The sequence below is a fragment of the Chiloscyllium punctatum genome, chromosome 4 (genome assembly GCF_047496795.1).
Source record: "Chiloscyllium punctatum isolate Juve2018m chromosome 4, sChiPun1.3, whole genome shotgun sequence".
NCBI classification, from domain to species: Eukaryota; Metazoa; Chordata; class Chondrichthyes; order Orectolobiformes; family Hemiscylliidae; genus Chiloscyllium; species Chiloscyllium punctatum.
The window spans coordinates 74,461,432-74,489,365 of NC_092742.1; the positions used below are offsets into that span (position 1 = coordinate 74,461,432).

General features: G+C 38.9%; 1 protein-coding gene across 4 annotated transcripts in view; it reads left to right on the forward strand.

The window, feature by feature from the left end:
* cdin1 (CDAN1 interacting nuclease 1) overlaps positions 1–27,934 on the forward strand; it is a 211,600-nt gene that overhangs the window by 115,871 nt on the left and 67,795 nt on the right. For all 4 annotated transcript variants that reach the window (XM_072569047.1, XM_072569046.1, XM_072569045.1 and 1 more), the window contains exons 6-8: positions 7,291–7,370; positions 7,770–7,819; positions 13,899–13,966. In XM_072569047.1, the coding sequence (XP_072425148.1) occupies positions 7,291–7,370; positions 7,770–7,819; positions 13,899–13,966 (198 nt within the window). The remainder of the gene's footprint in view (positions 1–7,290; positions 7,371–7,769; positions 7,820–13,898; positions 13,967–27,934) is intronic.

The window sequence follows — 27,934 nt, forward strand, 5'->3', positions numbered from 1 at the left end:
CAGGTGCTGTTCTTCCCGAATGTGCTGACCTTTGCTGGAGCACTGCAGCAAGCCTGAGACAGAGAGACTGGCTGGGGAACACAGTGGTATGTTGAAGTGGCAGGCAACCTTGAAAGCTCAGGGTTACTTTTGCAGACAGAACATAGGTATTCTGCAAAATGGTTGCCCAGTTTTGCCCAATTAGAGGAGACCACATAGTGAGCAATGAGTAGAGTCAAAAAGGCATACAGCATAGAAACAGGCCCTTCGGCCTAACTTATCCATGCCAACCTCCTTTCCTAAACCGAACTAGTCCCATTTGCCAGTGTTTGGTTCACATCCTTTTCTAACCCGATACTATCCACATAACTGTCCAAATGTCAATATTCACAACAAGTCCACCGCCTCCCACCAGTTATCTAGACTCTACACCCTCACACCCTGCTTCCTGTAAATACTCTAAATCATTCTCCCAGTCCCTCTGTTCCGATGATGCCAACTTCGCAAGGGAGTCTCTGAAACTCTACCTTCTTCGTAAACCAAGGATTCCTCACGAGTGTGGTTGACAGGGATCTTAGCTGTATCTTGACTCATTTCCCTCACTTTGGCCCTCACCTGCTCTCTTCCCTCCCATAATAGTGATAGGGTCCCTCTAGTCCTCACTCACCATTCCTTGAGTATCCATGTCCAAAGGATCATTAATTGTCATTTCTATCCCTCCAGCAGGATGCCACCACCAGATACAATTCCCCTCCCCTCCCTTATCTCCCTTATCAACCTTCCACAGAGGCCATTCCTCTCCAACACCACCTCACACTACCATGGCATCTTCCCTTGCAATTGCAGAAGGTGTAACACTTGCCCTTTTACCTCCTCCCTCCTGTCTCTCCAAGGTCCCAGACACACCTTCACGGTGAAGCAGCGGTTTATCTGCACTTCACTCAATCCAGTCTACTGTATACATGCTCACATTGTGGTCTTCTGTATGTTGGGACACAAAACACAGAATACCTACATTTTTCTGAATGCTTGTCCCTTCAGCACACACCATATTTCCTGGCCAACATCTTCAGAGAAACCCAGCACAAGCTGGAAGAACTGCACCTCATTTTCTACTTGAGGTCCCTGTAGCCTTCTGCATTCAATATTGATTTCAATAGTTTTAGGCCCTGATTTCCTTCTCCCATGCCCTTATTCCAAACCCCACAAACAGGCTTTGTCATCACATAGGCTGCTACCACAATCAACCCATTATCAGCTACCAGTTGTCCCCATTAGCAGATATTGATTCTCCCAGGCTGAGCTTTGTCCATTCTTTTGTCTGTCAGGTGTTTTTCTCTCTGGGCTCATCTACAACCAATCATTTCCCACGTATATATACCAACGTTTTCCTAGCCAAGGTTGATTATGAAGAAGACTTGTTGGATCTGAAATGTTAATTCTGCTTTCTCTCCATGGATGCTGCCAGACCAGATGCATAATTAAACTTTATTTCCAATTTGTTTATGCAGCTGTAAAGTGGGTATAAAGCCTATCTCTACAAATTCAAGAGAAAGGAAACAGACTGAGATGGATTGTGCAAATATGAGAAGAGGGTGGAAATTAGAAGCAAATTTCTGGAATTTTCCAATTCAAGGCAAGAGAAGGAAGCCATAACAATGCACTACTAACAGGAGTAATGGAGGGGACATGAGTAGGATTGTATATAGAATTTTACACAACATCAGCGTCTAGGTTTTACATTTTGAGATGCTTGATTCATGCCACAGGGTGAAAGTGAGGACTGCCGATGCTGGAGATCAGAGTCAAGATTAGAGTGATGCTGGGAAAGCACAGCAAGTCAGGCAGCATTGGAGGAGCAGGAAAATCGACATTTTAGGCAAAAGCCCTTTCTGATGATTTTCCTGCTGCTCTGATGCTGTGCTTTTCCAGCATCACTCTAATCTTGATTCATGTCACACTCCACCGTTTGAGAACAAGCATCACTGCTGATACTCTAGTGAAGAAGTATTGCTTTGAATGTAGTGCAGTTGTTGGCTGGAGGCAAAAGACCCATGCCACTGCTTTAAATAGCCAGGGAGTTATCTCCCAAGCCCTGGGTGATATTTATCCCTCAATCAAAGTCTTTAAAGCATTATTGTACATGATAGCTTTCTATAAATTTGTTGTTTATTTCCTATGTTTCAGTGACTGCATTTGCAAAATGCTTCATTAATGTAAAATATGGGAAAGCAGTGGCCTAGCAGTAATTTTGCTAGACTGTTAATCCAGAAATGTTCTGCAGACCTGGAATCAAATCTCGTCATGACAGATGTTGGAATTTGAATTCAATGAAAAATATTCAGAATTAACAATCTACTGATGACCTTGAAATCATTGTTGATTTTCTGAAAAACCTATCTGGCTCACTAATGTCCCTCAGGGAAGGAAATCTGCCTCCTCACCTCGTTTGGCTGACATACGACTCCAGACGCAGAGCAGTGTGGTTGACCCAACTCTGAAATGGCCTAGCAAGCTACTCACATATATCAATCGCTCCAAAGTCCATTAGGAAATAAAACCAGATGGGCCATCTAGCATCAACTGAGGCACTGGAGGTATAGGGGTGGACAATGGTAGAAGCAGCCCTGTCGACTTTGCAAAATCCTCCTTAGCAACATCTGGTGGCTTAGAATTCCCTCCTCAGGGCATTGTGGATCAATCTACAGAATGTGGACTACAGCTCACCACCAACTTCTCAAGCGGACAGGCAATAAATGCTGGTCAGCTAACGATGACCATGTCCTGTGCATGGATTGAAAAGGTACTTTTCGTGTTTTTATGACATCTAGCACTCCAGTTTAAATGCAAGTTTTCCATATTTACATATCCAGAAAGTGGTAAGCATTACTAGGACCTATAGCACTCTGTTCCTGTAACACCCTCTTTTATATAAAGGAAGTGACTTCAGTTAAATGATGAGTTGCTAAATTTGAGTGGAGGTCAATGATGGACCGTGTCTGCAGGGTGACCATGTACAGAGAGTTGGATTTGTAGGGTGGGGGGAAATGTACCCAATGTTATTCTCATCCTGATGGTCACCTTTTGTGTATGGCTGCATCAAGCTGTGCGAAGACCATTGGTACTCAAACACCAAGTGTCACTACATATTGAGGTTCTATCTGTCCCCAGTGTTGCAAAGGACAGGCCTGGCCTCATTGCACGGTACGTTCCAAGTAGTTCCATATCACCAGTCTGTCATGGAAAATTTGGAAAGGTAAATGCCTTTGACTTGAGGGGCATGGATAGGGTAAATAGACAAGGTATTTTCCCTGGGGTGGGGGAGTCCAGAACTAGAGGGCATAGGTTTAGGGTGAGAGGGGAAAGATATAAAAGAGACCTAAGGGGCAACGTTTTCACGCAGAGGCTTGTATTTATATGGAATGAGCTGCCAGAGGAAGTAGAGGAGGCTAGTACAATTGCAACATTTAAAAGGCATCTGGATGGGTATATGAATAGGAAGGGTTTGGAGGGATATGGGCTGGGTGCTGGTAGGTGGGACTAGATTGGCTTGGGGTAATTGGTTGAAATGGACAAATTGGGCCAAAGGGCTTGTTTCCATGCTGTACGTCTCTATACTCTAAGTCTGTCAGGCTTTGGTTGACACATAACATCCTCATCACCCTGCAGAAAAAGAAGAGGGTTGATCTTACCGGGTGATTCCCTGAGCAGGTTGTCGAAGTTATTTGGGGGAATACCTCATTGCCAGACCTTTCCAACAAGCACCAAGATATAGCTTGGCCGGTGGTGAGAAGGGCATTATCCATCAGATCCTTCACATAGGCCCAGACACACTGCCAGTCCACACTACGCTCAAAGAAGCTGTGGGGGAAAAAGACTGTCTGTCTAACATCCTCTTCAGGGACATGTCCTTACCAAGAAGGTATGAGAGAAATGAGGTGGTTTTTGTCAAAGGTCACCCCAAGTAGCGCTGTGACGTAGTACTCTGTGCATTACGGGCTGTTCCTTGGATGCACAGAGACAAACATCGACCGTACCTGGAGGACCAAGTTAGTAAAAGGCAGTTTTGTTTTCCTGCCTGAAACTTTGTCTTTCAGCGTAACGGGCTAATTTTGATAGTTTTGCAGATTGGTACAGTCCAAGGTGCAGGACTATGTGCTGAGGATGAAATAAAGTTGAGGGCAGCTGCCACCAAGGCGTGGTGGGTAAAGACCACTGCCTTTCTGCTAAAGTATTATTTGTGTCCTCACTAATAACAAAAATCTTTCTGCCGTGGATCTGCTAAGATTTGAGACTCCCTTGGTCCCTTAAGGGAAAGTAAATACCTTCCTTGCATGATTAGAGAGTGCCTTTTGTTGCAATTGGATGGAAATTCTGAGGGGTGTCCAAATTCCAAATATAGTACTTCTGCAAAGTCTGTTTATTTGGACCGTTGTATGTCCTTACAGATAATTCTGTGAATGAAGTATATCTGCGCAATAAAAAATATTAGCTGTGAGAACAAGCTCAGCCATGGAGACTGGTTGGTCCTCTATTCAACAAAAAAGCAGAAAACCCTGTTGCTGACCTGGCTGTTGTAGATGATGAGATGAATGAGATGAAAAGATTTGAGTTTAGTTTGGGGAAATCTGTTTTGGTGTCAGAAACTAGCAAAAACAATGGGTTTATTAGAGAAATCCTCCATGTGAATCTTGCAAAAGCGGTTGAAGCAGTCTGGAGACATTGGGGCAGAGTGTTGTAAATTTTGGGGAGATAAGTGAGAATGAATGAAGTTAGCAAAGAAATAAATAAGCTGGAGACAGGAAAATGCAACATGAAAGCATTCAGATGGTTGAAGATTTTGAAAGATGACAGGTCCACTGTTTGGAAAAGGAGTAGGGATGAAGGCAGCTAAGAAGAGTTCAGTATTACATTCAGCTTAAAACTGATTGATTTAAGGTGGGGAAGGTTGGTAAGGTAATAGCACTGACACCTTTACTGAAAAGTGATTGTTCAGGGCTAGTAGGGAGCATCAGAGGGGATTGTGAAAAAAAATAGTCATTAGTGAGAATACAAAAAGAAGATAAAGTCAGAAGAAAGTGAAGATGAAGATTAATCAAACAAATGTTTTTGTGTCCATGAATTGGTGAAGTGTTTAGTTCTTGATACCTGAAATGAAAAAGATAAAGTTTGTTGGTAAAGTGCTGAATAAGGTAACGAATGAGGTGAAATTGTAGACGAGAGTAGCTTTGAGATATAGTGAATTTGAGGAGAGAATTCAAGACTGGATTTGATGGTATATTATGTTAAGTGAGTGGGGATACCACAAGAATGGTGGTTCAAGGAATGCTGAATATCTTGGAGATAGATGTAATCATGGGTAGATTCAAAGCATAAAGGATGGAAACCCAGCTGAAATACAAGCAAAACAAGTCAAAGATGGAAATAGTTGCTGATCAAGGGGAAGTGTCTGTAAAAGCGAATGTTCAGATGAACAAAAGTGGAAAATGTTGATGGTAAAAGAAACAAATGGAAACTCTATCACAGATGAGTAAGACTTCTTCAAGGGTCACCAGCCTAAAAGTTTACTTTTGGTTCTGTAGCTACACTTGCTGCCAAACCTGTTGAATATATCCAACATTCCCTGTTTTTTCTGGAGTTTTATTATCCACCTGATTTCAATCTTGTTTTGGAGAAAAGCAACATTTTTGGATGTAATACATGAGAAATTTTACAGGAGGTCATTAATATTTTGAATTTTTTGAGCTTACATTATTTAACTAACAAAAGTTAACAAATTTTAACATGCTCTTTTAATAGTTTGAATTCATGTAAGAATTAATTTACATTTTTCACCTCTTTCTGCAGTAGTTTTTTTTTAAACTCTTCACAACCCCTCATAATTACTCACTTTCTCAAAAGGGGAAGAAACCTGACTGAGTCAATATTCTTTTCACTGAGACACTAAACTGAGATTCAGCTTGCCCATCCCACTGGCTCACACGCTGGTGGGCTATTAGAAAAAGGTGATGGAGTTATACCAGTGTCTTCCCTAACAACAAAACTAAAAACTGATTTGGTCATTTTTCTAATTTTCAGTTAGTTGAATCTTGTGTGCTCAAGTAGCCTGCCATAATGACCACATTACAATGCAACTATATTTCAAAAAAGTAATTTATGGGATGAAAATGACTTTGAGATGAGATAAGAGATTCTATAAATGTATGTACTTAAATTCTGATAACAAAATTACATCTGACATCTCTATTGACTTTGCAATACATTTAATATCCCTTTTATGAATGAAGCCATGCGTCAAGACTAAAGAGTTTGGAGATAGTTACTATTTGCTCATGTTCTCTGAAGATTGATTCCCTTGGAATGTGTACAGTTGCATGTATGTAAGATATGTAATGTTAAAGTTCAGGCAGCTGTTAGAAACCAATGAAAGTTTAGTATCTCATTCAAACAGTGTGTTTGGTTGTAACTTGCATGCCATTGGTTTCGTCATTTGACTTTTTTTAAGTCAATTTTTTTTTTTTGAATTTAGAGAGTAATGGCATGATACGTGACAAAACTGACCTTTCAACTTTGCAATCTGGAGATGATCAGTCTAGTTTGACATCTGTTAAAGGTTTCAACTGAAATGAGAGTGGGCAGTTTCAATCAAGTTTCCATTGAAGCAGGCTGCCTTGACATGTAGCTGATAACATGGAGGGGAGAGTCAAAGATGGTGAAGAGTCGGGAAGTATGTGGGAAGTTGGACTTTATTTGTATTGTCACGGGAATAGTAAAGATCATACTGTATTATTCAAGTAAAAACTAAATTGTTTTGTTAGGTATTCAACAATCACAATGCATCTGAAGGTTGTGTTACATCTAAATGCTTATTTAAAGATGCATACCAAAATTAAGGGAAAACTGCCTATTTCATAGAGATTGCAAAGAAAATTCTGGAACTCCAGCGAACCTTTCTAATGTCTTTCCTATTTTCCACAGTAAGATTTTTTTTTTAAAAAATAAAAACAATTTTTTCAATGAGCTGTACTAGTTTGTAAATAATTCTTAAGATTTGTATTTTCAGTTAGATTAGGTTTACTGGTATTGGCCTGAGTTGATGCCTTTCAGTGTATATTCTGCAGAATTATTACATGTTCACTTCGCGTTGCTCTATGAAAACTAGTTAAATAAAATTGATTTAATGAGTTCAAAAAGCTGAGAGGCATTGTAACCTATTCATACTATGTGTAACGCAAGATAAATTCACTACTTTATCTGTAATCTGAAATAGAACAGCACAATATATTAACGCTTTTTTTTATCCCTATCTAGCGAGCAAACCTGTCATAAATGGCATGTTAAGGGACCCATCTCAGATTCCTGACAGGGTTCTAGCTAATCAAGTCTATCAGGTACTGTATTAATCACAGTTATCTTTTCTAGTGACGTTTTGTGTTAAATAGCGGTTCACACTCTCACAGCTAAAGTAAAAGACTTTATACTTCATTTAATTACTGTCACTGTAAACCTTCATACAGATCAGAGTTCACAGCAAAGCCAATAAACTATTTGCGTATAAAAGCTTTTTTTCCTTTTTAACAGTTTCCTTTATTGTTCATACAAGCTATGCAGGTTGTAATTTTTACATTTTAAGATTGAACAGTCCTTGACAGTCTTTTGAACCATACTCAGGAACTGTAAATTGTAATTGCAATTCTCAGAATGCTATTTGCCATAATAGTTATCTGATTTACCAGTGGATTATCTGACTACATTTTTAATGCACTTTTTCATCTCTTATTTGCTTGCAGTGTACGGTGAACGACTCCTGTTATGGACCATTGGTAGACTGCATCAAACAGTATCTTTTTCCATAAAATTTAGGACTGAAATTGACGAGCTATGACTCTGTAGATGAGATGTGTCTAGCTTAACTTGACATCAAGTTCTGCTTCACATAACATGTGTTTCATACCCTATCCATGTATTTTCAATCAACAAGGGTCACAGCAAATCTTATTCCTTCTTAGCTGCAGAAATTCAGTGTGGACAACATGATATATTTGTAAGGTGGAAAGAATTGTAGAATTCACTGCTTTAAGGCTTTGACTAAATTGCAGCAGTCTTTATACAATTTTGCAGACCTGTCTTTAATAAAAACTTACTATGTATGTTTACTCAACTCTGCTAGACATTTAAATTGAGTATTCATTTGAGTATCCAATATGAGTTCCCAAAAGCATACATTTATAATGTAGTTTGAGTTTTAAAAACAATTGTCCTGATTTTATTTAACCATGTAGCTTCTACGGTTTCAGCGTTGACTGAATGAGATAGCGTTTGCCTCCAGTCAGATTTTATATTTTCCAGACTTAATTCAGTGTCTTGAAGACAATCTGGGTTGACATTTCAGTTCAGGGTTGAGGGAGGGCCACACTGTTAGATAAGATGTCAAACAGAAGTTCTGTCTATTTTCTTTTGAGGAGCAAGAGAGATTCCTAGTCTTACTGCAAGCATTTACCAGCATCACAAAAAAAACTTTGCAGTTTGGCTGCTGCATTTCTCTACATCACAATGGTGACTATTTGAAAAGATATTTCATTCAGTGTGAAATACTTTAAGGGATCTTAAGAGACTGAAAGGTTTAATAGAAATCCATTTTTTTATTTTGAGTTAATGGGGTACTGGCTGATTTTTGTAGACAAAAAAGAAAATTCCAGAAATGAACAACTTGGATTCTTCATCAACACATTCAACATGAAGAATCATGCTTGATTGGAATGCAGAAATAAATATGCTAGTCAATTATGCAAAGAATAATTTAATGGACATTTCAGAGAAGTTGCCTGAAGGTTTGACGATAAAGTCTTAATTGTGAAGGTACACATTGTTGCAGGAAGCAATTCTAAAGAGTCAGACTTTAGAATCTGTGTCACCACCAATGGGGCAAAGAGCTTTAATTATTAGTTATCGGTTAATATTTGAGGCTGAAAGAGATTACTAATTGCAAGTGGACCAAGACTATAGAGTGACAAAGATGGATGCATAATTTTAATATAGAACATTCCAAAAGGAAAATGGCAATTAATAGGTAAGAAAGAGTTGTTGTAACACATGATATAGGCAGCTAAGTTAATAGGGGATAGAAGGCCACATTAGATAAATCTGGCTTGAAGGAACAGAATATTGATAAGAATCTCAGTGCTGGTCAGGGCAGGAAGAATTGCAGAGTTGAAGAAGCTGATTTTAATGACTGAAGATTTGAAGCATAACTGTAGGTTGAACAGAATTTCAGTGTTTTGGACAGCTTTTGGTTCAGCTTTAGTGAGTAATTGGCCAAGGAGAGGTTGGTATGAGTGACAAGTGTGCATAGTTTGAGTTGAGATGAAAACCGTGCTTTCAGATTTACTGATATTTAGATACAGAAACCAGACATCCTGGCAAGGAGATGGTTGAGGGGAAAAAGTGGAGTGGTTTAGCAGGTCTTATAGCAGTGTTTACTCAAGCTTAAGATACTATAAATAATTTCTTTGGAACAAACAGTTCATTGGACTTGGAATACTACTTCTGTTTCTCTCTCCACAGATTCTGTTAAGATTAGATTAGATTCGATTATATTAGATTACTTACAGTGTGGAAACACGCCTTTCGGCCCAACAAGTCCACACCAACCCACCGAAGCACACCCCACCCAGACCCATTCCCCTACATTTACCCCTTCATCTAACATTATGGGCTATTTAGCATGGCCAATTCACCGAACCTGCACATTTTTGGATTGTGGGAGGAAACCGGAGCACCCGGAGGAAACCCATGCAGACACAGGGAGAATGTGCAAACTCCACGCAGAGAGGCAGGAATTGAACCCGGGCATTGTGAGGCAGCAGTGCTAACCACTGAGCCACCGTGCCACTATTGAGTTTCTCCAGTACTTCTGTTTTTAATTGCTGGTGATACTGTGAAAATGAAGCAGGAGTGACTTGATATTATCTGATCCTTATGATTTAATAATTATTCTCTTCCAAGCAAATGTTGTTAATTCTACAATGATTTACTTTATTCCAACTCTTAATTATTATGACCCAGTGACACTGAATGAACAGCAATATATTTCAAAGTCTGGGTGGTGAGTGGCTTAGAGGGCATTTTGCAAGTGATGGTGTTCCCCTGTAACTTATGCTCTTGTCCTTCTAGACAGAAGTGGTTGTGGGTTTGGAAGATGCTGAATAAAGATCTTCTGGTGTATTCCTGTAGTGCATTTTATTGATGGGACACACAACTGCTACTGAGCATTGATGCTGGTATGAGTGAATGTTTGAGGCTGCTTTGTCCTGGATGGTGTCAAGCATCTTGAATGTTATTGGAGCTACACTCATGCAGGCAAATGGAGAGTATTCCATCATACTCCTGACTTGTGCCTTGTAGATGATGTGTAGACTTTGGGAGTAAGGAGTTGCCTCGCCTCTGATCTACTCTGAACTTGTATGGCAAGTCCAGTTCAGTTTCTGGTCAGTGGCAACAGCACCCCCCCCCCCACCCCGAGATGCTGATAAAGGGGGATTCCTTGATGATAATGCCATTGGATGTTAAGGTTGCTGATTAATTAGATTGTCTGTTATTTGAGATGGGCATTGACTGGCACTTGTATCGTATGGTTATTACTTGCCATTTGTTCCCCCAAGTGATTACAGAATTCCAGTAGTTCTATAATCTATGCATTAAATTTGTCATTTAGCTGATTTAACAGTTTGAGATTGCACTTGTCAATAGTATTGCACTTCACATAACCTCGAATTCTTGGATTTTATGAGTAAGTTTCTTTTTACACAAGGTCAGGGTTGCACTGATACTGTTCCTCTGCATGATGTACTTTAATGCACTTGTCGTCTTTATGAACCCATGTGGCTCTTTTATCCCTGTGTCCAAATGCCTTGGTCACTCACTTATAACTTGAATGTAACCTATTCTAAGGTTTTCTTATCGAACCATTTTATGTGGAATATTTTAGGCATCACTGAGATCGCAGTTACAGTGTCTTACTAGAATTTTTTTGTCAGTTCAAGTAACAGCTGTTCATGTTTTGCTCCTCATTCTGACCTTTCTCTGATGGGGTGATTATTCCTTCCTTCCCATGTCATTGAATTGAGAGGGTTGAGCAGTTTTTTCGTTCAGAGGGATCTGACGATCTGAGACACACATCAATAAATATCAGTGTAAGTACAAACCAACTGATTTTATTTATTCTGTTACTTTTATTGCATAAAGTACATTTGTGAGAATGGGTTCTTTATTATGACCTCCTAGTAAAGGAATGTGGAAATAAGATATTTTGATGTTGTGCATCAGTACAAGAGTGTAAAGTGATCTTTGTTGATTGATAGGTTGGGAACAGTTTACTTGATCCTGTCTAGTGGTGTTGATAACACCCCCAGCTAAAGTCATTTTGTGATAGCAATGTGTTTCTTCCTCATCAGTTACTGACAGTTACAGCTTAAAAAAAACACCCTGATGAGTATTTAATAACCAAAGCACATCAATACATTGTTACTTTCATCTAGCACACTGATTACCAGTTGCATTAACTCAGCTCACCTCTATGGCATGCCTAAAATCCCCACAACACAATAGATCATTCACGTGGATTAGAATACAGAATTTGATTTGATGTTGATGTTCAACATTAAAGCAGAAGTGCTGCATGCAAAATCTTAGATTATGCCTTTCTGTGTTCCAATTTTTTGCTAAAATGAGGCCGCTGCTATCAGGTTACTTTAAAAATCAGAAATTGTGTTAATACTGTTGTTGTTTTATCTTTATTTTTACCTTTTTTTAAAAATGAGGCAGACACTGAATACTGGTAACAGTATAGAGGAAACATAAAAACATAGCAATTACGTGAGGAAATTGAATTTATAAAACACAGCTAATGCCTCACAATTTAATAAAAATGCTATCAACTCAGTTATGAATTTAATCTCCTTAGTTTTGTCTCTATTATCAATAAACTCTCAACTACTATCATGATGGCATTTCAGAATTCACTGTTTTCAGAAATAATTAATATATAATCTGAAATGAAAGGGTAAAATTGATTATAATCCTTTTCAAGTTATGAGTACATAATATCTCTTTAAATAAATGCAGCTGTCATCACAACGATTGTTTCAACTTTACATACAACACTTTGTTTTATATATGATAACTTGCAGAAGGTCATATGTCTTTCCTATGCCGCCTCTTAATTTTATTTCTGAAACCTTTGAGTTTAAAACACTGTAGACTTTTTTTCTTATTTAAAGCATGAGCTGTTTTGGTCACTGAAATAAAAATAGCAGCACATTTATTTCATAAAGTAGTTTTCATAATTGGGAGAAAGGAAATACCACTTGGTGAGGGAACAGTAGAAGTGGGTCTTTAAATTAACATTGCGATTTCTATTGGAAGAGTTCCCACTGACATTACAGTAAACATAATAAGCAATTGAATAATTTTACCGTCCACTCAAGGAAGTGTGTATAATGCATATGTTATTATCAAAAGCTGTTATAAAGAATCAGTATTCTTTACACAGTATTGATTTTAAAATTTAAGAAAATGCTTACTTATAATATTGATATTTGAATAATTTAATTCATGAAGACAAAAATTAATTTGTTTAACATTGAAAATTCTACAGATTTAATGGGCAGATGATTTTTTAAAAATCAATTTCAAGTTAGATTTCGTGAAGATAACACCTTGTGAAGGATTGTATAATGATTTTAAATTTAGCTATTTAAATATATGAGAAGCACCAATAACAAAATGATGTCAACTTCAGCATAAATGCCAGAAGACTGATTGATTTTCCAGAAATAGTAGGTTATTTCTGGAAAGTTGCTGAGGACATTTTACAGGTGTTTTTTCTCCCTTGTAGACCATGCAGCAATGATGCCATAATTATCAATGACATCAGCTAATGTTTATTCAGTACCTGAGGTTTTTTTAATATATATATTTAGATTGTTCTTTTTCTCTTTTCCATTCCTAATGTGTCTCTCACTTGAAGGGAATGACTTATGATCGGACATGATTTCTGCAGGCGCTGACACTTAATTGCAACCTTGCCCAAATGGCATTCTTCACCTGAACCTAAACAAGAGAGTGCCAGTGAGCAGTTCAGCCATACAATTATTGATCGTTTTACACTCAAATTCATACACTTGCAATAAAAGCCGTGAGACAAAATCTTAACTCACATTTATGTAGCATGTTATCATGTCCCTTAGAAATGTTCCAAACTCCTTTACAAAGAATTACCTTGTGCTGTTACTGTAGTTATACGATATTCACAGCATAAATCAGAAATGGTTTCCCTGGCCAATATAATCTGTTTAGCCTTAAGCATTATATGAAATCATGATAATGGCCTATCAAATAACCTGGTTGAAATTGACTAACAGTCCAGCCAGCTAAAATGTGGACCATTCAAACCAACCTACTTTACCATTGCAAAACATTGCACACTGAATACTGCATATATTGCTTTCTTGAGCCTCCCTAATAGCTAAATAATTTATATATTGACCTATTGCTGTAAATTTCTTTGCAAAAGTTTCAAGTGTAATTTAGCATAATTCTTTGAGTACATATTTGTTCAATAGGTTATCTTGATATTTTAAGTTCTAATTAAGGTATTGTTGAACAAGTTGTAGCCCCAGCATGTGATTTATATAATATTATTATTGAAGTTAATCTTTCCCATGTAACAAAACATTTACCTGCCTTAGTTAACCCAAATGCTTTGCTTGAACCACCAAGCGTTTTGTATTGGCGTTGATTATCTTATTGTTTATCCAATGCATTGTGCAGTTAAAAATGTTGAAAGCAACACCTCTGACCAACCATTATTTCAGTTTTGTGCATCAACATGCATGTCTTCCTTAACCAGCTATCTATAGTGCGATTGGACAGGAGCATGAAATTCTGCTTCGTGAAAAGTTGCAAAGAAAAGGACTGTCCTTTTTAGGTAAGAATTCGATCATCAATGATTAATTTCGCAGCTGTTACTTGAAGGAGAAGTGCAATATGTGCATTGTATCTATAAGCCTGAAAGAAAAGCTAAGATGATTGATGCTGCGCATGTTATCTTATATTGATTTAGGACTAGACAGGAAATCGGATACCGAATACTCTCCTATACAGTACACGTACAAACTTGTAATTAATATTTTATGGAATAAGTAGTTGGAAAATACCTTTTTAATATCCGCTTCTGTAATGCTTTTGCTATCCTGAGATTATATGTATGATCTTTGCCTTCAGAGACTTAAAATGTAGCACAGGGAAACATGCTTAAAAGGTGGTTTACATATCAAAGAAATAGAGTAGGAGGAAGCAACCATCTGATGTGGAGAAGGTATTTTGGAAGGAAGATAAACTAAAGGTTATTTGTTCAATTCTTGAGATGGTGACTTGCTTAAAAACTTTGGCTACTTGCATTTTTGCACTTGCAGAAAGCTGTTTTCAGTCCTGAGTGGCTACTGAAATTATTTTGTCTTTCACTAGTATAAACGTTTGTGTTACTTTTATGCACAAATATGAAGTATCTGAAACAAAATTAAATTGCCTTCTATTTTAGAATTACAGTTTATTTTACCCATTGTTGGCCATAAACTATCACAGCAAACGGGGGAAAAAAGTGTTTGTCTTGTGAATAATGTTGAATAGCCATTGAATTTCTTGTCTGCCTTGGTACAGCATGTTCCTGAAGTCCAATACATGACTGTCACTTGATTGATACAATTGACTAAAGAGTGAATATTTTCTGGGGCTGTGACATGCCACTGACTATGTGGTATTCACAGGTATCTGTATTTTCTGTGGTTCAGTACATTGATGCAATAGCATACATTGAGCATCAACAACCTTGAACTCTGCGCATTAATACATAGTACAAAGATTAGTTAGAGCACTGAGTTATTGAGTGTGCAAGTGCAGTATATTTAGACAGTTTGTTGCCCTTTTGGGTATTCTGATGGACATTACTACAGAATCATAGAAGAGGATGTTTAAAACATATTTTCACATTTTAGTAAATAGCTCATTTTCGAAGAAAAATGGGTGTTGTGGTTCCACAAGATGATGTTGGGAACAGCAATGCCCTTTATCTATCTATTGCACTCTTATTCTCTGTGCATTGCTCACATACACAAGTTAGAAAGTAAAACTGGAAATCCTAATGACTCAAACCTTCTGTTAAATTTCTCATTTGAAAACTGAAACACAATTTTATCCCTCATCTGGATGATCAGGATTGATTTGTGTTCTGGAAACCTCTTTTAAGCATTTAATAATGTTATTTGAATAATTTTCTTAAGATTTAACTGATTTTCAGAATTATATTAGTTTCCTTTCAAAAATGATGCAAATCAACAATCATTTATTTGTTTATTTTGGCAGTGCATAAGTTTGTATGGGATTCAGAGTCATGATTGACACTCTGTCTTAATTATTGGTTTATAGCTTTTCCTACCACCCACATGTCATTTATTCAATGTTTTGACCATGTTCCCTTGGGTAAAGTTTAGAAATGGGTTACATTTAAGTGGTACATTTTTAATTAAAATCCTGATTTGTTATTTCTGTAACCATAAATATAATGAAGAGCATATCTTTTAATAGTCCAGGTATTGAAGATATGATTACTTAATGTTTTCAGACAATAATTAATTAATTATCTCATCTTGAGTTTCTTAAAATATCCACACATTGCCATTGTGATGATCTATTTGCTTGAGATTTCACTGTGGCGAAAAGTTGGTAGTTGATTCCATTGACGGGTATGTTGGTGAGTTGTGGAATTAGGAAAGTGTCAGAGACAGTGCAGCTGTTTCCTGTAGTGAGAGCAACAAAAACAGGATGAACATGTAGAAAAAGTATATATGGTTAATTGTGCTGAACAATGTTAAGGTGCCAAACAAACCCATTTACGATTTTAATCTTACACTGGCCAATATAAAGTGTTTCCCCACTAATTCTGAAGGATGTAGCACAGTTTATTATTCTACTTCTTCAGGAAGAGCAATTTAACGTTAATTGAAGCAGTTAGTTTAGGTTCCTATTTTTACTTTGTACATTCATTTGCTTTGTCTGTTAATAAACAATCCATATTCGGCCTGTTCTCAGTGATTTAAATTTGCCTACGAAACACTAGGAAAGGTAAATAAGTGGACTTATAAGACCATAAGATATAAGAGCAGAATTAGATCATTTGATCCATCAAGTCTGCTGCATCATTTGATTGTGATTGCTGTTTCTCAGACCCATTCTCCTGCCTTCTAGTAACCCTTAATCCCTTTACCAGTAAAGAACGTACCTATTTCTGTCTTGCATATACAATTACTTGGCCTCCAAAGCCTTCTGCAGCAATGAGTTCCACAGATTTACCGCCCTCTGGCTGAAGAAATTCCTCCTCCCCTTGGATCTAAAAGGTTATCCTTTTGCTCTGAGGTTATGCCCTTGGATCCTAGTCTCTCTTACGAGTGGAAATGTCTTCTCCATCTCCAGTCTATCTAGGCCTCTCAATACTCTGTCAGTTTTAATGATGTTTCCCTCTTCCATCCTTCCAAACTCTATCCAGTTCAAACCCAGAGTCCTCAACCACTCCTCATATGACAAGACCATCCTCCCCAGGAACACTTTTGTAAAACACTGGGCCCCCTCCAATACCAGCACCTTCTTTCTTAGATACAGGCGAAAAACTCTGCTGTTGTGTTCTAGCCCTCTGGAACTGAATGCTAACATTGCATTTGTCTTCATTACTGACAACTGAATCTGCATGTTAACTATAAGAGAATCCTGAATGAATACAGCAAAGTCCCTTTGTGCTTTAGATTACTGAAGCTTTTCCCCATTTAGAAAATAGTCTATTCTTCCTATCAAAGTGCCTAACCTCACATTTTACACATTGTTTTTAATCTACCAATTCTTTTCCTACTGTACCCACCTGTCCAGGTCCTTCTTCAACCTCCCTGCTTCCTCAATATAACTTATTCTTCTAGCAATCTTTATGTGTCTGCAAATGTAGCCACAATGCCCTCAGTTCCTTCATCCAGGTTGTTCATGTATAACATGAATTGTTGCTGTCCTAATAGCGACCCCTGCAGAACTCTATTAGTTACTATCTGCCATCCTGAAAAATACCTTTTTTTTTCCTCCAATCTCTGCCTTCTGCCAGTCAGCCAATCCTACCAGTACCTTGCCCCTAATACCATAGGCACTTTTTGAGTAGCCTCCAATGCTGTACCTTGTCAGAGGCCTTTGGGAAATCCAAATAGATCACATCTACTCACTCTCCTTTGTCTAACTTACTCATTATCTCCTCAAGGAACTCTAACAATTTTGTCAGGCATGACCATCCCTTGACAAAGCCGTACTGACTCAACCTTGTTTTACTATGCACTTCCAAGTACTCTGCAATCTCATTCTGAACAATGGACTCTAAAATCTTACCTATGACCAAGGTCATATCAACTGGCCTATAATTTCCTGTTTCTGCCTCCCTCATTTAAACACAGGTGTGACATTAGCCATTTTCCAGTTCTCTGACATGCTCCCTGACTCCAGTGATTCCTGAAAGATCGCCAGCAATGCATTCACAATCTGCTCAGCTATCTCCTTCAGGACTCTGGGGCGTAGTCCATCTGTCTGAATGATTTATCCACCTTCACACCTTCCAACTTTCCCACCACCTTCTTCTTAGTAATGGCCACTGCAGTCATCTCTGTCCCTGAGTCTCTTAAATTTCAGGTGTATTACTGGTGTCTTCCATTGTGAAGATTGATTCAAAGTACCTATTCAGTTTGTTTGCCGTTTCTTTGTTCCCCATTACTACTACCGCGGCCTCATTTTTCAGTAGTCCAGTGTCCACTCTTACCTCTCTTATCTTTTATACAACTAATAAAAGCTCTTGCAATCCTCTTTTGTTTTGTTGACCAGCTGACCCTCATATTTTATCTTCTCCCCACTTATTGCTTTTTCAGTTTTTAAATGATTCCTACTAATCTTTGCCTGATCGTATGCTCTTTGTATTGCTTTTATACTGTCCTTGACGTTGCTTGTCAGCCATGGTTACCTCATCTTCTCCTGAGTATGTTTTATCTTTCTCAGGATGGACCTGTGCTATGCCTCCTGAATTACCCCCAAAAGCTCGTGCCATTGTCTTCCTTGCCAGGTTCTCCTTCCAATCAAGTGTGGCTAGCTCCTCCCTCATGTTTTTGAGTTATATTTACTCAATTGTGATACCTTTGCATCTGATTCCATCTTCTACCTCTCCAACTGCAGGATGAGTTTTATCAAAGTATGGTTACTGCCCCCTAGGGGTTCTTCCGCCTTAAGTTCCCTAATCAAGTCTGCCTCTTACACGTAACCAGATTCAGGATTGCCTTTTCCCTCATGGACTTTACTACAAACTGCTCCAGAAAAAAACGATAGATATTCCACACATTCTTTTTCTTGGTATCCACTGCCAACCTGATTTTGCCAGGCCATTTGCATATTGAAGTTCCTGTAAATGTTGTAATGGTGCCTTTCTTACATGCCTTTTCTATGTCCTGATTTGTTTGCTGCCTCACATACTGTATGCTGCTAGGGGGCCTGTACATAACTTTCATAAGGGTTGTTTTCCCTTTGTGGTTCCTGAACCCAGCCCACACAGATTCTGTGCCTTCTGACTCTTTTATCACTTGATTTAATTTCATTTCTTACTAACGAGCCAATCCGTCCCCTCTGCCCAACTGCCTGTGCTTTCAAAAGAAGGTTCTTTGGATAATTACTTCCCAGCCCGATCCTCTTAGAGCCATGTCTCTGATACCCACATTGCACCCACCAATTTCAATCTGTGCTACAAGCCAATTTATTTTGTTTCATATACTGCATCCACTTAAGAACAACATCCTGGGTCCTGCTTTGACTGATGAAGGGCTTTTGCCCGAAACGTCGATTTTCCTGCTGCTCGGATGCTGCCTGACCTGGTGTGCTTTTTCACCACCACTCTAATCTAAAACTGCCAGTCTCTCATAGTTGTCTGCTGTGCCTGACATTGGATTTCTGAGCCTCTCCATACTTTCTATCTGGAAACTTCAGTAACCTCTGATGGGCCCTCCTTCCCTTTTAACCTATTGAAATATTTTCCATGTAACTCTACCCAACCCCTCCACTGTCTAATTTAAAGCCCTGTCTACAGCCAAAGTTATGCGATTTGCCAGGATTCTGGTCCCAGCATGATTCAAGTGAAGCCTGTCCCATCAGAACAGCTACTTCCTTCCCTAGTGCTGGGACCAATGTACCACAAATTCAAATCCATTTCTGTCACACCAGTCTTTGAACTAAGTGTTTACCTCTGTAATTTATTTGACCCTGTGCCAATTAGCTCATGGATTTGGTCGTAATCCAGAGATTACCACTTTTTGGTTCTATTTTTTAATTTAGCCCCTAACTGCTCATATACCCTCAGCAGAACCTCTTTCCTGTTTCTACCTATATTATTGGTACCTACCTGAGCTGCAATAACTGAATATTTCCCTGCAGCCCAAATAATATCGCCTGAACTCTGGCATCAGGCAGGCAACACAGCCTTTGGGACTCAATCCTGGCCACAGGTTACAGTATCCATTCCCTTGACTATACATCCCTGATTACAACTACATTTCTTTTTTCTCTCCCCTTTTTAATGGCACTCCCTGTCCCATGGTGGTGCAGCCAATTTGTTCATCCTTCCTACAGCCCTCAATATCATCCCCACATGGAGCAAGAATCTCAAAACTATTTAACAAGCTCAAGGCTCTTTCAGCACTACCTCCTGAATCCCTCCATCTGCCTTGCTTGTAGTTACACCCTCCTGTCCCTGACCACTGACTGAATTCAAGGTAATTAATGTAAGGGGTGTGTCTGCCTCCTGGAACACAGAGTATAGCTAAGTCTCCCTGTCCATGATGTGTCAGTGTTCGGAACTCAGACTTATCAACTCTGAGCTGAAGTTTATCAAGCAACCAACGCTTGCTACAGATGTGGTCACTATGAGCTTCAGTGGCATTCACTAGCTCCCACATCATGCAGGTACAACAAATCACCCACCCTGTATCTCCTTTTTATTTATTTAGTTCTTAATATGATTTTTAAACATTTTCTGCTGGTCTTTTCATTTGTAACATTTATATATTTCCTGTTTACCTTTCATTTGAAAGTAAACTATAACAGAGTCAAATTGGTTGCCATTACCAACTAACAAATTTATGGTTTTCCTTTGCTGTCGCTCTTTCTTTTGTGCTTGAGCCCTGAATCTGAGCTTCAATTTATCCTATAAAAGACCTTATAAACGAGGAACCAAAATTGCAAGCGAAAAACACATATTCCCTTCTGCGCTGAATTCCCATGCTTTTTTTCAAATTCCCTGAACTGTATATTCACTCAGGCTGTGTCTCATACCAGATGTGATATCTGTTCGCAGCTTACTGGTTGCATGCTTTCAACAGGCAGTCTCTGAAACAGAGCTGAGATGAGTGGCTCAGTGGTTAGCACTGTAGCCTCACAGCACCAGGATCCCAGTTTCGATTCTAGCCTTGGGTGACTGTCTGTGTGGAGTTTGCAAGTTCTCCCTGTGTCTGTGTGGGTTTCCTCCGGGTGCTCTGGTTTCCTCCCACAGTCCAAAGATGTTCAGGTCAGGTGAATTGGCCATGCTAAATTGCCCATAGTGTTAGGTGCATTAGTCAGAGGGAGATGGATCTGGGTGGGTTACTCTTCAGAGGGTCGGTGTGGACTGGTTGGGCCGAAGGGCCTGTTTCCACACTGTCGGGAATCTAATCTAATCATGACTCACACTAGTTACACATACTGAGCTTAGGTGATTGACTGATAACTATCCCTCAGTCAGCTGACTCAGTTTATTGAAATGGAAACTTTTAAAATGGAGGAAGAAAATAAGGATTTACTAGTTCTATTTCAGTACTGAAGCTCACAGAGGTGGTATCTCTCTGGATGTGACCTCTCCTTCATGATCATTTGCAGCCAGTGGAAGATGATAGTGAGTTCAGATCAGAAAACATTGCTATTGTTACGTTGCTGGTTATCCAATCATATGATTAGATGTTAGATTGTGGATATGCCATCATTGAATATATAACTGCAAACATAGATTGAGACTGCCATAGTGTTGTTAAGTGTGTACCAAAAAATTTTCTTGACATGTGGATGTATTTAATAGAGAGGAGAAAAACTTGGCCTTTTCTTGGGAACTAAGGCAGAGCAAGTGATTGAGGTGTCAATGGAAGAGCACTTTAGGGCAAGTGATCATAATTCTACTAGTTTTTAAATATTCATGAAAAAGAATAGACCTGATTTGAAATTTAAATTTTCAATTTTGACAACATTAGGCAGGAAATTTCAAAAAATGATTGGGCGAGGCTGTTTGCAGGTAAAGGAGCAGTTGGAAAGTGGGAAGCCTTCAAAATGAGAAAACAGGGGCTCAGAGACACTATGTTCCGGTTAGTGCGGAGGGCAAGGCTGGTAGGTGTAGGGAATGCTGGATGACTAGAAGAATTGAGCCTCTGGTCAAGAAAAAGAAGGAAGCAGATGTCAAGTAATGACAGCTGGAATTGAGTGAATTCCTAGAGGGCTATCAGAGCATTGAGAGTATCCTGGAGGAAAGCCAGGAGGACAAAAAGGGGACATGAAATACTTTGGCAAATAGGGTTAAGGAGAATCTAAATATATTCTACAAAATTCATTGAGGGAAAAAGATCAACTAGGACCCATTAAAGATCAACGAGGCACTCTACATGTGAAATGAGAGGAGATAGGTGAGATTAAACAAATATGTCATGTCAGTATTTACTGTTGAGAAGGACATTAGAAGTGAGGGACTTTTATGGACATAAATTGTGATGTCTTAAGTGTTGATGTTACAGAAGCAAAGGTGCTGGAGGTCTTAATCCGCATAAAGGTAGATAAATCCCTGGGACCTGATCGGGTGTATCCCAGGATCTTATGGGAAGCTAGGGAAGAGATTGCTGAGCTCTTTGTTGTGATATCTGTATTATCAACAGCGATAAGTGAAGTGCTGGAAGACTGGAGGTTGGCTAATGTGTTCGTAAGAAAGGTGGTAACGAAAAGTCAGTGAACTATAGATCAGTGAACCTGACATCAATGATGGGTAAGTTGTTGGAGGGGATTCTGAGGGGCAGGATTTACATGAATTTGGAAAGGCAAGGAATGATTATGGATAGTCAATATGATTTTGTATGTGGGAAATTATGTCTTGCTAACTTGGTTAAGTTTTTTGAAGAGGTGACAAGGAAGACAGATGAGGGAAGAGTGCTCCGGTTTGTCTATATGGACTTTAGCAAGGTGTTTGACAAGCTTATGCATACTAAACTGGTTAGCAGGGTTAGATCACATGGAACCTAGGAGGAGCAAGCCAATTGCAAACAAAATTGGCTTGAAGATAAGATATTGGGTGGTGATAGAGGGTTGTTTTCTGGACTGGAGGCTTGTGACCAACAGTGTCCGGCAAGTACCAATATTGGGTCCACTGCTTTTTGTCTTTTATATAAATGATTTGGATGTGACTATAGGAGATATGGTTAATAAGTTTGCAGATGACACCAAAATTGGAGGTGTCGTGGACAGTGAAGAAAGTTACCTCAGAGTACAAAGGGATCTTGATCAGATGGGCCAATGGGCTGAGGAGTATAATAGATGAGGTAAGGCAAACCAGGGCAGGACTTGTACACGTAATGGCATGGCCCTGCAGGGTGGCAAAGAAGCCATTTGGCATATTTGTCACACTTGCCTTCATTGGTCATTGCATTGAGTATAGGAGTTGGAATGTCATGTTTTGGCTGATACAGGACATTGGTTCAACCACTTTTAGAATATTGTATTCAATTCTGGTCTCCATACTATGGGAAAGATGTTAAACTTGAAAGGGTCCAGTAAAGATTTACAACGATACTATCAGGATTGGAGGGTTTGAGCTAACAGGAGAAGCTGAATAGGCTGGGTCTATTTGCCCTGGAGTGTTGGAGGCTGACCTTATAGAGGTTTATAAAATCATGAACATGGATAGTGTGAATAGCCAAGGTCATTTTTCCTAGGGTGGAAGACTCCAACCAGAGGGTATAGGTTTAAGGTGAGAGGGGAAAGAATATTTGAGGAAGACACAATTTTTACTATCATAATTTGAATGAATCAGTCTGATTAGATTAAATTAAATAGCTATTTAATTTAATCCGATGCAACAGTTTGAATACACTGTAGAACATAAGAAGTCATGGGTGTAGCCAATATGGCCCATCGATCCCACTCTGCCACTTAATATACAGTACAACTCGATTACTCAAACATCAATTATCCGAATTTCAGATTATCCGAACAAGATCTCAAGCTCCTGTAAAAATAGAATTAGGCAACTCAGCATTCAGTTATCAGTTAGATGGCGTTATGCATTGTTGGATAACCAAGAAATATTCGATAACCGGCACTCAAATTGCCACTTGTTTACGATAGATCAGTTATTGGTTAAATGGCATTATGGCGTGCATTGCCGGATAACCGAGAAATGTTCAGATAAGTGGCACTCATAAATTACTGCTTGTTTACGATCAGATCGACTATCTGAACAATCAACTATCTGAACAAAATAATCCCTGCCCGTCTCGTTCAGACAATCGAGGTTCTACTGTTATCATATTACAATTTTCAGCTCCAATTTTGCAGCTGCTCCCATAACCCAGATTCCCTGGGAGACCAGAAATCTGTCTGTTTGAGCCTTAAATTTAGTTCGGATGGCATACCAAAACCCAACGTCTAATCTTATTGTTGGAGTTAGATTATCTGAAGATTACAAAATTCAAATGGAATTTGCTGCAAAGAACAGAACTTGGAGAAGGATATGTTCAATGTGACATTCGAAGCAAAAATAGTAAACTGGTCTATTTATATTGTGATAGAGAGGTTCGCTCATGCATGAAATAACAATTGATAATGTGGTGGAATGCTTTCATAGTGAAATCTTTAATTTTGACAAGGAAAGATGCTTTATTGGGAAACAAAGCATTGAGGAAAAAATAACTTTCATTTTAATCTTCTGCACAAATACCAGTCCACAGTATAAATATTTCAAACCATCCAATTGATGAACTTGTGTTTTTGGAATCTTTTTGTTTTCATTTGTAGCTATGACACAATAGCAAATACTGATTATCTACCAAATAAAATTCCAGCAATTAACGATTTATAAGTTATGTGAACATGGAATTGTATTGACCTTGGAATTTTCTCATGAGGCACAACAGCAAAACTGTCAGAGTTTCAGAACATTGGCCATGAAAGTACTGTCCTCTGCTGATAAATGGATTGGAAATTGGCTACCCAGCAGTGGAATGGGCCATTAATTTTAATCAGAGGTGATGTGAAAAGGAGAGTAGGCTGTACCACAATGTCAACAGCCCCAGTAGGTGTAAAGAGAGACCACACAACCTTCTCTGTTACTTGTTTTAGCTATTAGTTTAGGTTGGGTGAAGACAGAAAGGCATGTCTGGAATTGAATGACCAGGTCACCCAAAATGTAATGGAGAAATCAGGTGTTTCAGAAATAATAACAGTGAGCCACTTAAAGTCAAGGACTCTTTACTGACTGGACAAGAACAGAGCATGCTGACAATTGCCAGGGTTACAAACATTATTGTGTTTAATAGCACATAAACCAGTAAGCTTCTGCATTGTCTGAATTAAATATAAAAACTGATGTTTTGTAAGAAGTCAATACTTTTACTTTTAGACTATTGTTTGAATCAGTCAGAGGAAGCATTTTGATGAATTATACCAAATAGGAGCATCTGAGAATTGGTTTTCTCCCACCTCAAATCTTCAAAGAGAGCCTGTAGTAATTATGCATTACATGTTTCAGTCGATTATCACCTCAGACTTAATAAAGTTGCTTTTCTTATATGTGCATCCAAGTTCACTGAATCACTTAGGCCCTCTGATCTGGGCAATTTTCCAATATTCAGAATGCTAGACTGTAAAAACACTGAACCAATTTTCTTTCTATTTATTTAAATATAAGGGAAATCAGGCAGGTTCCTTTGGAGTGCAATGCTATAAAGTGCCTGATTTCTTTGACAAATTAGTCCTCATGTCTGGAATTTTCCAGGACTTTGGATAATAGGGAGATGGCAAGTCAGTCAGGAAAATATGGCAACATCAGAAAAATTAGATTCTTGACACCTAAGATTTTCCACCCAATATTTGAATGATGAGATGAGAGTCATGATTGTGAGTGGCAAGAAGTTCTTTGCATGGAGTGATATCTCATTCCCTATCCTCACATCAATAATGTGATATTTGCTCTTCTCCCATATGGCAGAGAGAAACTAGGTAGTGACAATTGCTGACATGAAAGTCAGAGTGGATACCGGCAGCTCTAGCTCACCGCTTACTCCTCCAGACCTGCATTTAATCCAGCAATCCCCAACTTCTCAGGACACATGCACAAGCAGCAACTGCCTGTGTTATTTGTCTTACAGGTTGGCATCAGATATGCACTAGCCTCGCCATAACACATCTTGGACTCATTTGAAATAGTTACCCACTTCAGTGCTAGACTTTGAAGTGCACTGATGCCTTTCATTGTATTGCTGCCTCCAGGCCATTTTGCATGCTGACTCAGGTGCATCTGGTGCATCAGAGCAGGGTGCACCTAAAGGCTCTTTGCCTACTTCCTTATCGCTCATTCACTTCATGCCAACTGAGATTCTCAGCAACTTTGCCTGCCTTACCTTACCTCTTAGCACGTTTCCATCTCATTCAGAACTTACAGGCTCACAGTACTTTTGTTTGTCTTTTACTGCAGGCACAAAGCCAGGCAGCTTGTCATTGTTGTCAGCAGCAATCAATCAATGGGCTGAACATGCTACTGTATGGTACCATGCTATATCAATGTCACACCTACAGCATATGCCAGAAGCTGATATGGCAGACACTTTGTATATGCTTCAACCAAATGGCCAATCCTCTGTCAAACAAGAAGGGGATGTCGTTTTAAAAATAGTTGGTTCAGAAGGAGGGTCATTAGACATGAAACATTAACTCTAAACGTTCTGTCTATAGATGTTGGCAGACCTTGAATTTCTCCAGCAAATTGATTTTTCTGTTTCAAAGGTGACTGTCATCAGTAAGGAAGTGTCCTAACAGTCAGTTAGGGTAGCGTCCAATCTGAGTCCAGGTCTTGGACACAGTCAATCAGTTGCTTTGGGTACCCAATGTCTGGTAATTCCCTATCAATAGAGGCTACAAAGTTCCAATACAACTAGTCAGGGGATTAGCAGAAGATATTTAGTCAGAGATCTGGTCACTCATCAACCCTTTCACATCAGTGAAGGAGTGGGTCACGGTCAGTCCTTAGTGTGTTCACCAAAGTTAAGGTGGGTTATTAGGGGCTACTGCTGCAGACGTCACTTGTGGGAATTAGAGATAGCATGATAGGATGATGGTGAGACATTGATTCGGGGTGGTAACTCAATATATAAGGGTGATAGTGCATTGAAGGATGTCAGTTACTGTGGGAGGGTCAATGTGGGGGAGATTGTGTATCACGATGGTTGGCATCTAATCCTGTTGGCACAGCATTAGAGGTAATGTTGAAAGGTTAAGACTTAAAAGAGAGAATTGGCTGGGAACATGAGGAAGCCCAGAATTGTTGGGCTGACAGAGTGCAAGAAAGACACTACTATGAAGGTTTAGAGGGTCTCCTTAGGCTCAGTCTGTGACTCTGCAAAATGCAACCTGTTTTACTTTCCATTCTGATCACAAGTAGAAATGCGCAGTCAAAATGACATGACTTGTGTTGCAATCATCGAAATAAGGTCCCTGACCTCAAAAGGTCCAAGTAAAGGCATCCCACGGCCCTTCTTGTCAGAGTCCTCCATGTCTCACTGTTTCAAGGACTTTGCGACACTGACATTTGTGTGTGATCGGAATGCTGATCACTAATTTTACTCAGAATTTGTTCTGCTTATGATAATCTGACACAAGTTCATTGCAACCATGACCAATGGCACCAGCCACATAAACATCTATTGTCACTGTGGCTGCAATTCAACAGACAAATAGAAAAATTGAGGAGAAACAAATGCACCAGGACTCCCAAAAATGGCAGCAACCTCCAGTAGTTACTGTGCAATCTCCAGGTGAACAAGTCACAATTGAAGGTCTTGCAACCACATATTTTTCTTTTAGGGTCTGTAAACTAAAATCGAAGCTGGATTGCTACGTTGGTCAAAAGCCAGGAGAGTTTTGCAACTTGGAAATCAAACGTTGCATATTTTTTGTCATATTTTCATAATTTTTTTTGAGGAATAATGGGGAAGAGAATTTGAGACTGAGTGGCACTGAGAATTTTAGAACTAAGGAAATTTCGCCTGAATGTGTCTGATTGATTGAGCTGCTGTTTCTAACACTGCTGTAGGAGCAAGGGCACCAGAACTGCAAACTGAAAGCATCCATCTTACTCTCTCCCTCCCTCCATTCATGAAAGAGAGAAAAAACAATTAAGCTTAAAAGAATTTTATTTAAAAAAGATTAGTTCCGCCAGATCAATGATAAAATTAAAGACCGACGTTCACTTTACAGATTGCAGTGTGTCATGAGTACTAAAAATTGAGAGGAATAGTATGAGATACTTCAACCCACGCTGAACTTTTGATCTTCAGAATTTTGTTCACCTTGTCTGTTTATTTTCTACCTGCTGTCAGAACAGTTGTCTTTTGTCTGCCTTCTTCGTGAATGAGCATGTATATAATTTGGGTTTTCTGAAGGAATATTGCTTAAATGCATAGTGGTAGATTAGAAATCTTTCTCTGCCTTTTGTTGAAACTGTGTACTGCAATAATTATCTAATTTCTGTGAATGACAAAACTTGGTACGAATTGCTTTGGCT